Consider the following 14,719-nt stretch of genomic DNA (forward strand, 5'->3'; position numbering starts at 1 on the left):
ATGGATGACTCACTTTGGGGACAGGGCCAGCCAACGGAGCTGTGAAGCAGTCAGGTGAATGTTTTCTAGGGAACCAGAAAAGAGAAATTTAAAGCTAAATAATCTTGAAGTAGGTCTGCTTTTTTTCCATCTTAATCCTCACTGTTGATAGGGGAAGTGTTGTTCTTGTTGTTGTTTGACCCCAAAGGCCAACACTGTTCATGGAGTTTTCTCGTCAGGGATGCTGAAGTGTTGGCCATTTCCTTCTCCAGTGGTTTAAGGCAAAAGGAGATTAAATGATTTGCCCCTGGGTCACACAGCGAATAAGTGTCCAAGCTAGATTTGAATTCAGATCTTCTCACTCCAGGCCCAAAGTTCTACCCACCGAGATACCTAGCTGCCTCCTAGAGATAAATTTAAATTCCTTAATCCCTCTTTTAGTGCCCTCCACAACCTGACCTCCTGGCTAAGCTTCCAATCCTATCTCCTTCTCCACGTCCAGCTGTGTCAGCTCTTCTCACTGTACCATTCCAGACTCCAAGACTTTGCTCATGCCTGCAATGGCCTCCCTCTTTCTCTCTACTTATCAAAATCAAATTTGCCCTCAAAATATGAATGGAGAGGTTGAATTTGATGATCTTTGAGATCTTCTTCCTATCTGAAACCTCTGATCCAGCTGAAGGCCTGCTGTCTTCATGGAATCTGCTCCAGTTTCTCCAGCCCTCACTAAATTTCTTCCTTGGATCTGGAGTCAAAAGATCTGAGTTCAAACACCCATTTATTGACACTATTTGTATGATCTTGGGCAAGTCACTTTTCTTTTCCAGGATTCAATTTCTTCATATTTGAAATTAGGGAATCAGAATGGTGCCCAAACTTTACAACTCCTTTGATCTCATGTCACTGCTCAGAGTTCCTTTTGCATTTACTGTCTCCACCACTTACTTGGCAATTAGTCACATGTTGCCTTTTGTTATTGTTTAACTTTAATTGTGTATTTTCAGCAAGTAGACTTCTTAATGAACTAATAAACAATTGTTCCAGAACTGGAGTAAGAGTGGGAAGAGAATAGTCAGTAGCGGGAGTAGATAATGACATGATGAGCATATTTGAAGTTTGCCTGAAATTGTAGACCAACTGAGAAAGACCTCAGTTAGGATAGTGGGATCCGTTTATAGTATCATAAACTTGCTAAGGAAGTACTTGCTTTTGTTCAGTCATGAACATTTGAGCCCTGATCTTCTTGGTCTTAGAGGACTGAGCTAAGAATAAAGGCTAATTGTTGCAGAGGGACATATTTTTTGTTCCATTGAAAGAATATTTCCTATTGTGTGTTGTTTTTTTATCTTTTCAGTTATATCTTTTTTGTTTGGGGGGTTTTCTTGACAAAGATACAGGAGTGATTTGCCATTTCCTTCTCTGACTCATTTTACAGATGAAGAAAACAAGGTTAAACAGGGTTGAGTGATTTACCCAGGCTCACACAGTTAGCGAGCAACTGAAGCTGGATTTGAACTCATGAAGATGAGTCTTTCCAATTCAGAGCCTGGTGTTCTATCCACTGCGCCACCTGGTACATTCTTCCATTATTTTTCCCAGAACCCTTAGCAAATCATGTGCTGATTGTGAATGAATGATTAATTGAATGAAATAATCTGGTAAGGAGAACGAGTCATTTGTTGGTAGTGAAACCCAAAAGAAATTAAAACATTTAAAAAATGAGTCTGAATTGCAGACCATTTTGATCCAACACTATCCGAATGGCTACCAAGTCATATATTAAGTCATACTGACTTTGAAGTCAAGCTTCATTTGTTCTGAACTCTAATTCGGGCGAACAATTCTCCTAACCGAATACTATGTGACAGCAGTTGTTGGAGAGATGCTAAAATGCAGACGTTGTAGGGAGATTGTTTGTGACAATTTCGCCTGGATATCAGGATGGAGACAGAAGTGGCTCTGTGACAGCAAATCTCTCTTGGGTCAGTTGCCTCTGGAGAAAAGTTTGGGGCAGTCTTTGGTAACAGTCAGAAATCTGGAAAACTCCAAGAACTCCAAGAAGATCTTTCATCTTGATTGACCAGAATGCCTACAAACTGGGTAGTTTGGATGGGAATTGACTTTTCTGGTAACTAAAGTTCAGTTGCCAACCCTTTGTTTCAAATCTTCTTAAAACCCATCTGAAATGACTGAGGGTTTTTTATTTTTTCTTATCTTAGTAATGCATTTTTAAAGGATATTTTCCTGTAGTTGAATAAAGTTAATGAGCATTTATTGAGCGCCTTCTATGTTCCTCTTACTGAACTGGGCACTGTGGACGTATATTCTCATTGTGCAACATAATCATGACAGCCTACTGCCTGTGTGACCTGGAACAAATCTCTTGACCTCCTTGTGTCTGTGTTATTGTCTGTCTCTGACAGATGGAGAGACCAAAGCCAAGAGAAGAGCTGCAATCACATAGCATAGGGCTTTATCTGTCTACATGCCATTGCCTCTTTTGGCTTACAGCCATATTATCTGTACTGGAGACAGATAGGAAACAAACCCTCATCTTCGGTGGGTGTGGGGTTTGGGGGAGGCGAGGGCAGACAGAGAGTGATGGAGGCATTGGATGACACTGAGCAGTTGCATGGTCCAAGGGAAGCCTGAGCTCAGGCATGGTCCGAAGCAAAATTGTGGTTTAAGGGAATTGTATATTCCACATTTCCTTGCATATTCTCATAGTATCCATCCCTTGGGATGTCCTGCCCTCGCTGGCGTTCTCTTTTCCCCTCCTTCCCAGTTTCTCTTTCCTATCTCTGTTCTATATATTCTCCTTAGCACTGAATTTTTTCCCATTCCAAACCCATGGCATCAACTAGGTCATCTGAGAATCTAGTCTAATAGTATAATAGCTCCTTAAAGGGAAAGATTGTTCCACCATTATCATTTGTATACCTGAACCTCCTAGTGCAATATGTGCCTGATATATATATATATATATATATATATATATATATATATATATAAAACAGGTGCTTAATAAATGCATATCTATTGATTGATTACTTAGGAACTTGGGAGAAAGAACAGTGTCAATTCCAGGAAATAAGGCCATAACCATTTGGTCTAGCTCATTATGGTGCCATTTCAGACACTGCAGCTAGTCCCTGGTGGGGGAAGTATGGGACAACAGGATCTTCTTGGCATTTTTCAAATAATAGCACAGAAGAAATAATGTTTTATTCTCATGCTGAATAAGGTCCGCCTGCCAAGAGAGCTCGATTCCTTTAAATAATCATCTGCCACAAGGCAGCCTAGCCTCGCTCCATCTCGTCCTGAGCTGAATCATGGTCATGTCTCTGTGCTCAGGTTCATTTCTGAGGATAATTTATGCTTTAGCCGTGTGTAGCTCTCTCTGAGGTGAGAGAAGCCACAAGGTAGGAAGATAGAGACAGGATAGAAGTTTTGATACCACGAGGGAAGTGACGGAGTCCTGATAGAGATATGAGGTGTTCAGGATGAGTCTTTATTAATTATCAATGAGCCACAGCTAAGCTCTGATCAAAGGACCAATTCAGTAGGCTATTCCAGTCCTGAGATCCATACCACGCAGGTCAGAGAGGTGAAGAGAGAAAGATTAAAGATGGAGCTTGGCCAGAGGCCAAGCTCCTGCAAGGACAGCCATCAGGTAGCCTGAAAGAGAAGGAGCTAGCAGAGAGCAGAGGGCAGAGGGCAGAGAGAGAGAGTGAAGGCGGAGCCTGCTGGGCTAGATATAGTTTTTGATATGCAAGGCGTAGGTGTGGTTTCTCTTAACCAGGTGAGAACAAAGAAACCTGTTTTCCCGCCTAACCTGGGAGAAGCTGGGGTCAAGGGTCAGAGGCCTTCCTAGCCGTGAGCACTACTGAGCATGCCCAAGACTGAGCAATCTGCACATACTGTTTTCCCCTTGCCCCTAGTTAGGAGTGGACTGCTACATCTCCCCCTTTTTGTTTTACACACAAATGAATAGTGTAATATCAAAATGTAGCAACATTACAGCATTAACAAATACAAACACTCTGGTGCATAATCATATTCTGATACAGAGATGAAAAACCTGTCCTGATTGTATAACTTAGATATCCCAATCAAGAATGAACATCAGCATAAACTGATTCAGTGATCAATCTTAAAAATCCCCAAACTGATCTTTCTATCTGTCTGTCTGCATTTCAAGATCAATGCAACAGTCTTAGTAGATATAAAAATGTTAAGAAAATAATTTCCACGCTACTGATCCTGGTCTAATGAGGTAGAACTCCATGGTTCACATGACAGGTGCAATAACCAAACATGCCACCTTTCAGTCTGGACTATCAGAAGTTGTCAGCCTTTTCAACAGTTAGCAAAATACTATCCCTGGAGATGAAGGATAAGTCCTTCCTTTCTCTCGTCCTGATACTGCATCTTGGGGATCTTTCTGTGCTCACTGCCAGATGCCTGCCACATAGGAAACTGGTTGGTAGCTCGATGCCAGGACATCCAGCGACTGAGGGTGTCAGTACGCCATGTCTCTGCATTTCCCAACCTCAAACATCCATTTCACATGGAAAATGTAACCGTGGCTGAGGCTGCCTGGTCCATAATGAAAGATTCATTATGATTCCCCTTACATGCAATCAGACATCACTCTCCAGTATGGTCATCTGAAAATTAACAATTGCTGTCATGTTCTCATGTTCACCGACTGTTAGGTGACTGTAATTCTAGAAATCTTGGCACCTTCATAATTCTGGATCAGAGCATTAACAGTACTTTCCTTGTACTTAAAAATTCTGGCCTTAATAGTGTAAAAGAAAAAAAATCAAGGTTGATCAATCAAAAAGTTTCCTCTAAAAATATAAATACTGATCTCTATAAGATTCCTCTCCCTTTTCTTTTTGTTTGTGTGTTGGGAGAGATCCCTTCAAAGAAAAACATCCTCTCTTAACAATTCTGGAGGATCATGTTATCACATGTCAAATGATCTCAGAAAATTGATCCTGGGAACCTGATCCCAAAATTAATACAAGATTCTCTTGGCTCACTGTCTATGTGGTATCTTTGAAACTGAGCCAACGTAAAATATCAGAACTTATATTCCCAATGATTTCTAATTCCTGATCTAAATAGATCAAAATTCGCCTTGTATATGAACATAATTTTGCACCATTACAGGCTGTGCAAAAACATCAATACATCAATCACAGTGCAAATTTTTAACAAATACCAATATTCCCATCCATTTTACATTCTCAATTGTAGCTTAAATAACCATGATGGTGATAATGAAGTAATATTTCAAGTTCTGACTGCATATTCCTTATGTCTTCCTTATTTTAAATCTCTGCTTGTATAAATAAACCCATCAATATGGTAACCAAGCCTATACCATTACCAATATTTGCAAAATTCATTCCACCAAACCAAAGTTTGGGTAAATAGAAGCTTAAGTTGTTTCCCATGTAGAAACAATTTCTACAGTTTCTTGTACCTACAGCATTTGACATAGCTTTTTCATTCCTAATTGTCAGTGAATAATATTCAATGTGCTTTTTCTGCACGCTTATCTGTGCCTATTGTGTCATGTTTTCAATCCATACTCCAAAACAGTAAAACTTAGATTATACTTTGCCCTTGCTCCATGTTTTTGTGCAATAATAATTTTTTCCACCTAGGAGAGACAATGACTGCGCGTCCACAGAAATTGTCAAACCTAGAGTCCTCAGTTTTTCATGAGGTCTTACTTCCATATACCAGAACGTCTTCCAGTATATGAAAGGGAAGCCAATAGATCCCGAATCCAGCGGCCGTCTGAATTCTGGGACTGTTGGAGGAGAGCAAGACATTTTTCCTATCAAGATATTACCCACAAAGACAGGGTATCAGGAGTAATGGTTAACAATGGTATTAACACTCAACTACTGCTATGGTAGTCAGCCCTTAATGTAATGTCAGGAACATAATCTTTGCCTGGATGTCAATGATCTCTTACAATAACTCAAGTTCCTGATTAAAGATTTCCTAGTGTCTTTTCCTTGATCTCTCATCCTTTCCTGAGAGTAACATCAGTGTCATCTGTCCATTAAACCTGTCTGTGCAGCATTTTCTGCTTAGCACCTCATTTTTGATGTCAGAGGTATCAGATCTATGCTATGAATGAAAGTTTTCTATCTCCTACTCTTTGGAGAGTCCTACCAAGGTCTATACCCTTGTTGATAACAGCATTTCTTACAATACAAGTGGTAGCTTTACAATGCATACAATTCATAATGCATACAAAATTCCCTTTGACAGTATCATATACAAAATACAAGGTATACTTTAGTAGCTAGACAATTTGTAGCTATTTCATCTCAATCCCATCGCAAAGTCTTTGGAGTGTGGGACATATCTGGTGTCTTGTACAGACACAAGTGTGATTTAGTCCTTCTGAGTTAGCATACTTGAAGTTGCTCTGGGTACCCCATCTCAATGGATGTCAGCATGACAAGTGTCCTTCAGTGGCCTAATAGCCAATGTCTCTAATAGTGTAATGTCATTGTTCTAGAGTGATATTAGTCACCAAAGAAGTGTCCTTCCAGCGAGTCTGGATTGTGGCTGGCATGTAGATAGCTGATGCCATCACCTTCCATCTGCTTCTCTTCGTGGTCTGTATCAGCTGGTATGAAGCATGACGTGGGAGACCAGATGTTTTCATTATCTGTGAACATATAAACAAGACCTCGACCCAACATTATCATCCCCTTGGGTCCCTTACAGTCTTAATATCTTGATGATTTTTAACCCAATTCAGGTATCTCATACGATGTGATCTTTATCATTAAATTCAATATTGATTGTTACAAAGCTTTAACTTATATTCTTTCTGGGGTGTAGAAAAGATAGATGATTAGTGATACCATATCCACCTCTTTCCTTATGAAAGTGGAACAGTCATAGCTTAACAAAATTGACTTCTAGATAAGTCTGATTCTAGCAAAAACATGTTGTTTGCAAATATAATGTACCCTTTAAGACAATAATCATCATTACATTTTGGATAGTAATACCCTTTTTGTGCTGCAAGTGGACAGCATTCATTATACTGTCATAACATTCCCAATTATACCCTTTTGATATTTGATCAAATTTAGCTAACATGGAACAATTCCAATAATATCATTTCAAGTTACACATTGTACCAATACCATTCAAAATTGTCAGGCATGTAATAAAGTTAGATCTTTTACCAAATACCCATATATTCCTAGAACAGAATATCTGTTAGTGACTTAATGATACTCTTCTGCATGTACATTGTTTCTCATACAATTGCATGTGTGTGCATAGTGTGTTAAACCTGCCTATAGGGCAGCCTTTACAGTCCATGTGCTGCTTTTCTGGTGTCCTGTGCCAGACACCTCTGCCTTCTGTCCTTCTTCCGGGCAGATTTTCTTGCCATCAGATGCTCTTAATCATCTTCCATGGACTCCATGTATCTGAGAAAGTAAACAGAAAACCTCGACCCCAAATGAAAGCCTCATTGGGTCTTAAAAGTTGGAAAGTGACAGAACATATATACCTTCAGTTTTTGAACCTTGGGGCTCATGAATTCCTTTGAGCTCTTTGTACCATAGCTTGCATGTAAGCCATGAGCTATGTAATTTAGCCTTTGCATTGCTGTTAAAAGCCCTGCTATTCCAAGCTGTTTGGAATAGACAGTAGTGCACAGATATTTATAAAATCTGCAATCACTTTGCTCACTTCTTCATTTGAGCTTGAACCCATAAACCAGGAGAGTCAGTATCTCCCATCACTTTTCACAGTTCAACCTTTGTGCCAGGAGCATACTGAAATGCACCTTTTGCTCCGAAATATACAGTGGATATCTATCAGGGGTGAAATTAATCCACAGCAGTTTGCATTGATAAGCGATATCACCTGCTTGTTCAGGATATAGATGTACAATAGACTTTGCAAAGCAGCATGTATAGATGCTTAAATATTTGCTTTTTCAAATCCATAATCAGAAAAATATCATTCTATAAATCACTTATGAATTGACCCATGTGTGCTGGGATCTTAAGTCTTTGTCTGCCTGCACACAATTTTTGCTTTTTGAAAAATTTCCACCTTGTGCAGTTATTAAAATTATAGCATTGTCTTATGCTGTAAAAATATGCACAGAATTATCAAACAATTGCATAGAAGTTGTTATTTCTGAACTACTGCCCTTAGCTTCATAACTGAAAAGATCTTAATACTGTGAATAATATCATTACTTCCATCTGCTAATTCTGCAAATCTTCACTGCAGAAGTAAATCAAATTATGCCAGTAACCTTTGAATTTGCCTTATTATCATAGGTCTCTTTTCAATATCATGATCAGCTTCAATATCTGCAATTTTAATACCTGATAGTATTGCCTCTTTCAAATCCTTAATAAATCACTGTACTGAGTAACCAATTCCTTGATAACCTTAATAATTAACCACTGGTAAACAGACTGAATCCTTCTAACCATGCTTTTACTCTGCTGAGCATGTGTCTTAATTTTCCATAGTAAAAGCTATTCTAGTTATAAATCATTTGCTTTCTGGATACAGGTATAGTAATATGCCCAGTAAAAAGTTTCTGAACTGCATACAGGCTGTTTGAATAAGCTCTGCTCAAGATTCATCCTGTTGCTTTATGTCCTGCTTAGAAAAGTGTTAATAATTCCTCCATAGTTAAAATTAGAAAGCTTTACAAATTCCTTTAAATCATATTCCAATTCATGCTTATTATATCTTAGTATTAAGTTTTTTCTTCTAGCCAATTACAGCCTTAGTGATACAACTTGCAACCTCAGTTGCTCTGATGCTATCTTCCACGTGGCTCAAGCCACGTGGCCGGTAGAGAAAAAACGTTTCAAGCTGCTTCAGATTTAAACCCAAACCTTAAAAGTTTTCTGTTTGCACTTTAATTACCTTGAGATATATACCAAAATTTCTCTACAGATAAAACATTTCTAGTCCTGATATTCTGTGGCATATAACAAAAGTCAGAGAAAGATATTTAATTCTCCTTTTTTAACTTCCTTTATCAAAAAATATAAGCAGACATTCCTTTATAATTTTGCCTATCCAACCTAAACTAAAATTCAAATTCCCAAATCTTACTTTACTGTATTTGCAATCGCCCAGGTAAAGCCTGCCTTTACCTGGCTGGACCTCAAACAAAAGAGTCCCTAGGACTTGCTTTTTTTAAAAAAAATCTTCTGCCTTTGGTTACAGGATGGCAATATCTTTTTACAACTTAGGCTGTTCCGAATTTAACCTAATTCAGGATTATTACCTTGATTCCTTAATTGTGCTGAGACCTGTGGTTTTATTAGATCCCTTTTTCCAAGTAATTCTGACCCTTTAAGTGCCCTGCTTTGAGTTAAAGCAACCATTTCCTGATAGGCCTTTCAAATGCATCTGAGTCCGACCTCTCCTGAAAAGGCACCGGGAGTTTCTTGTAAAGATTAGCTTGCAGAACTTTTGAAATAAGAAGTGCTTAAGAAAGAACTCCTTAGCATTCTGCAGCAGTTTCTGCCTTGTGTCTTCGCTAGCTTTTCCCGCTTTTGCGTATGAATAGCAGGTAAATTTGACTTTGCTTTCCTGATGAAATTTTAACTCCTGCTTTTTCTTTTCCCAGTTGCTCCTTTTGAAATTCACTAGGCTCTAGCAACTGTTTGTTTCAGACTGAGAGTTCTCAAGTTCTCAATCGCCCCTAGTGAGGGTTTCCCTGGGTCAAATGTCCTTTTTCTTCCCCTCCCCCTCAGACCACTCCTCAGGTGTTTCTTAACCTCCGGAGATCCAGGTCGGAGAGAGGAGGCCTCCGACTAGCAGACCCAGGTGGGGGAGGGAAACTGCACCTCCCTGACAGAGATAGTTTAAGAATCCCTCTCTGACCGATCGTGTGCTTCCCTCATCCTGATTCCGTCTCAGGCAGTTAAGCTCTTGAGACTTCCATTTCTCCCCCATCAAGCTACGACATTAAGAGTCGAGCAGGGTTCAGAGGGGAGACCCACCTCAAGCAGAGGAGGACTTACCGTCCTTGGCCAGAGGATCGGCAACCTTCCTGGACTTCCGGCACCCGCCTACTATTAGCCTCGTGTCCTCGAACGCGTTCTCCCATTCGCTGTGTGAAATAAAAGAGTGGAATGCCACGAGAAAGTTGGGCGCCATCTGTAGCTCTCTCTGAGGTGAGAGAAGCCACAAGGTAGGAAGATAGAGACAGGATAGAAGTTTTGATACCACGAGGGAAGTGACGGAGTCCTGATAGAGATATGAGGTGTTCAGGATGAGTCTTTATTAATTATCAATGAGCCACAGCTAAGCTCTGATCAAAGGACCAATTCAGTAGGCTATTCCAGTCCTGAGATCCATACCACGCAGGTCAGAGAGGTGAAGAGAGAAAGATTAAAGATGGAGCTTGGCCAGAGGCCAAGCTCCTGCAAGGACAGCCATCAGGTAGCCTGAAAGAGAAGGAGCTAGCAGAGAGCAGAGGGCAGAGGGCAGAGAGAGAGAGTGAAGGCGGAGCCTGCTGGGCTAGATATAGTTTTTGATATGCAAGGCGTAGGTGTGGTTTCTCTTAACCAGGTGAGAACAAAGAAACCTGTTTTCCCGCCTAACCTGGGAGAAGCTGGGGTCAAGGGTCAGAGGCCTTCCTAGCCGTGAGCACTACTGAGCATGCCCAAGACTGAGCAATCTGCACATACTGTTTTCCCCTTGCCCCTAGTTAGGAGTGGACTGCTACACCGTGCCCCTCTGGTAAGTGGAATTTTCTTCCATTAACCAAGCCAGAACCTGAGGCGCTCCAACCAATCATCATTTATGATTGGATGAGGTTCAAGGAGGGCGCTTTTCATTCCAGACAAAGGGGCTAATTGCCTTTCTTCCTCTTTTTCCAGGCCTGGATGGTCTGCAGTAGGCCAGAGCAGCCCAGAATCCAGATGTGACAGAGAGAGAGAGCCAGGCACCGGAATGAGGCAGCCAGTTCTAATGGAGCATTTGGTGTTAGGGCAGAGAACAGCTGGGAAGCTTTAGGCAGAGGGAGTTCTGGGAGGACGGTGCAAGCCCAGGGGCTCGTTGGCTGAGTGCGAGAAAGGGAATAATGATGTTTTAGCTGTGTCATTAGTGAAAATGTTGCCAGTGAGTCAGTCTGCTGGTATTTAGAATTCCTGCTCTCAAGGAGCTCCTGGTCTAATAATGGAGATGATGTGCAGACAGCTCTGTTACAAACAAAATATAGAAAAAGTAAAGAAAAAAATGTTACTCTTTCCTACATCATTTACACATTTTTTTTTCAAACTTCTACTGTTGAGAATATAAAGGCTTAAAAAATTGTTATCAGTGCCTAAATTATTTTCCCACTTTCCTCTGGTATTCTTGGAATAATCAGTTATTTCACTGGCATAACTGATTATTCCAAGAATACCAGAGGAAAGTGGGAAAATAATTTGGCACAGTGAATTATAAAATAATGGGGGTGAGGACAACTAGGTAGCTCAGTGGATTGAGAGCTAGGCCTAGAGACAAGAGGTCCTGGGTTTGAATTTCGCCTTAGGTGCTTCCTAGCTTGGGCAAATCATTTAATCCCCATTGCCTAGGCCTTATTGCTCTTCTTCCTTGGAACCAATACATAGTATCAACTTTCAGATGGAAAGAAAGGGTTAAAAAAAAAAGAAAAAGAAAATGTGGGAACAGCTTTAAACTGCTCTCAACCTAACAAGTAAGAATATGAAGGATTTTTAATACTTTCTGGGATAAAACTGCATGAGTATATTTCTTCCTACTAGGAAAAAGAAGCTGAAAAAGACTTATAAGAAGTACCTGTATATTACACTTACATTCTAAATGAAAATACTTGATAATTTTTCCACCAAGGATGGATTTCACACACACACACACACACACACACACACACACACACACACACACAAGCACATATCTCCATCTTTATTAATTTCACAATTGAACTTGAAAAGAATGAGGTTATGATTTCTGAAAAGATTGTACATTTAGATAGTATTGACTTTACGTAACAAAAATAAATAACATTCTTTAGACATACCCCCATAATGTTGGAATTTTATTAGAAAAAAAAGTCAGGATAAGAAGCATGTCAACCAAGTCATCCTTCTCCCCTAGGGAGTAACTTGGGGTTTGGGCCAAATCCTTAGCATCCCACATTGCTCTCTGGACATTCAGAATTGCCAAGCAATATTACATGGCGGACGTGTCCAGTCCCATGCGTACAGTAACATAGTTTGGATATATAGAGTCAAACCTCCCCATCAGCTGTGCCCACTGAGAAGCTTTTCTCCTCACTGTCTCCAGTAGGGTCAGTACTGTGTTGAACTCAAAGCCCAAGTCACTATCACTGACTGCTCCTTTGGGACTTCTAGCCCATTATCTGTTTCTTGGCACCCATGGATCCAAATTACTGGTTGAAGCCTTGCTCCCTGCTAGTAATTCCTTAGACCCAAGGGTGGGCCCAGGCATAGAGAAAGAGGTTTCTTGTGCCATTTTCTCATACATGAACCATCACTCCTCCCATGACCTTCCAGCTCTTCAGCTGATTTTGCATTATCTTGGCTTTATGAATGAAGATGCCTGGAGGCATGGGGCTGGTGGCTCATTCCCTTCTCTTCCCCTGCCCTTACATTCCTGCAGTGGACTTCTTAACCATCCCCTCCTTCAGTCTTTCAGCCCTTCTAGGGATATCTCAAAAGTTTTAGTGCAGTTTTATAGCTTAAGTATTAAGCTTTACTAGCTCAAACTGCATTAAAACTTTGGGACACCCTGTACATCTCCTGTCTCCTGGACTAAACTGTAAATTTCTTGAGATCCAGGATATTGTCTTATCTTTCTTTTTCTTCCTAAGTACACAATATCCATTTGTTGAGGATGCCAAGGATGTTTCAGGTCCTGGGGTGGGGGTGGGGGGGTGAGGGGTGTTCTCAAGCACAGTAATCAGCATTTGGTCTATGGGTAAAAATCCAGTGAGAAAAATGACAGTTCTATAAGCCTAGAGCTTCTCCTGGAATTTTGTTACCAAAACTAAATCGTTGATAAGTTTGTCTTTTTTTCTTCTCATTTTCCTTAAAGTGGAGGGATGAAGAAGAGGGTAGAAATTGGGTCTGGGAAGGAGCATTCTAGTGTGCTGGGTCCCACTGCAATAGAGTTAATTTGGTTGGCTCAGGAATTTGAGAAGTCCTACTAAGTCCAATGGCAAAATACTGTATGGGAGGATTTGTTTTAGTCTCACTAGAATTCTAAATGAATTCCGAAACAGTGGTAAGGAATTCAAACCAATCCAGCAGACATTTCAGCATCTACTACGTGGAAGGCTCTATGCTAAGAGATGGAGAAACTTTGTTGTTTGAGTCATTCAGTCATTTGAGTCATATTCAGCTCTCTGTGATCCCATTTGGGGTTTTCTTAGCAAAGCTATTGGAACAGTATGCCATTTCCTTCTCTAGCTCATTTTACAAATGATGAAACTGAGGCCAATGGGGCTACGGGACTTGCCCAGGATCACACAGCTAGTAAGTATCTGGGGCCGGATTTGAATTCAGGAAAGCCAGTCTTCCTGATACTAACTCTGGCACTCTGTCCACTGTGCCACCCACCTGGAGAAATACATACCAAAATAGCATGGTTCCTTATTTCAGGGAGCACACACATTCTACTAGGTGATGGAGGGGAGCATGGAAGAATGAGTAGTGTCAAGAATGCAACATATACACAAAGAAGCATAATATAGGGTAGAAAAGGAAAGATCTGAATAGAGTGCTCTGGGAAGAATTGATAAAGGAAAGAATGCTTTTAATTAATGGTTTAGAATGAAAGATCAGGGAAGGATTAAGGAAAAAGGTAGCTCCTGAGCAGAGCCTTGAAGGAAGAGGATTCTGAAGGGCAGAGATGAAGCAGTTGGAGGGAGAAAAAGAAAGGAAAAATACCCTTAGATACAGGCAATGCTGAAAGTTGTTTTATAAAAACAAATACCAGGCACCAGAAAAAAGCCAAGCCGTTGGCCTTGTAAATGAGGGAGCCAAGCACATTTTATCAAGTACACTCGATAGATTCAGAGGAATTCAGATACTCCAAGAGCAACCTTTACAAGATAGTTTCCTGAGCTCGCTGCCAGAGATCAGCTCCAAAAGGGAAGATCCTCACCTTTTCCTTGCGCCATCTCCCCACACTGCTTCCCTCCCCCACCCCCAAGTGCCTGATTCTTAGACATAAGCCAGACCTAGAATGACCACATCCCCTGCTTTCCTTCCAGATTACTCAAAATGTCAAAGAGGGGCTTATCAGCAGCTCCCAAGAAGTCAGCGAGAGCAGACTGTCAAAGGGAGAGACGTAAATATGTTTTCAGAAACAGCAAGAGGTAGGAATGGCAAGATGTTAGAATCATAGTCTTTGGAGAAAATAATCAAAACAACCTCTTATACTCTTAGAGATACCCCACTGAAGAGCTGGTGAGGACCTTGGAATGCATCTAGCCCTTTGATAGATGATAAAATTATGTTATATGGTGGGCAAATAGTTTGCTCTAGACACATAGTAATAGAGCAGGTTTAGAACCTGAGACTCCTGACTTCTGGAGTAGGATTCTTTTTGTAGAAATGTGGAATACAGAAGGACAGAAGAAAGTGATTGAGAATTCAGATTTCACTGAGGATCAAAGATTTAGGCTTAGGAGGGACTTTAAAAAGCA

General features: G+C 40.5%; 1 protein-coding gene across 9 annotated transcripts in view; it reads left to right on the forward strand.

The window, feature by feature from the left end:
- The window catches only part of ARHGEF4 (Rho guanine nucleotide exchange factor 4), a 518,865-nt gene that overhangs the window by 354,099 nt on the left and 150,047 nt on the right, over positions 1-14,719 (forward strand). For 2 of the 9 annotated variants that reach the window (XM_016433561.2, XM_007493969.3), the window contains one exon: positions 14,285-14,389. The exons of the other annotated variants lie outside the window; for them this stretch is intronic. In XM_016433561.2, coding sequence (XP_016289047.2) covers positions 14,285-14,389 — 105 coding nt within the window. The remainder of the gene's footprint in view (positions 1-14,284; positions 14,390-14,719) is intronic. 9 annotated transcript variants of the gene reach the window in all.

The sequence above is a fragment of the Monodelphis domestica genome, chromosome 4, assembly GCF_027887165.1.
Source record: "Monodelphis domestica isolate mMonDom1 chromosome 4, mMonDom1.pri, whole genome shotgun sequence".
Taxonomy (NCBI): Eukaryota; Metazoa; Chordata; class Mammalia; order Didelphimorphia; family Didelphidae; genus Monodelphis; species Monodelphis domestica.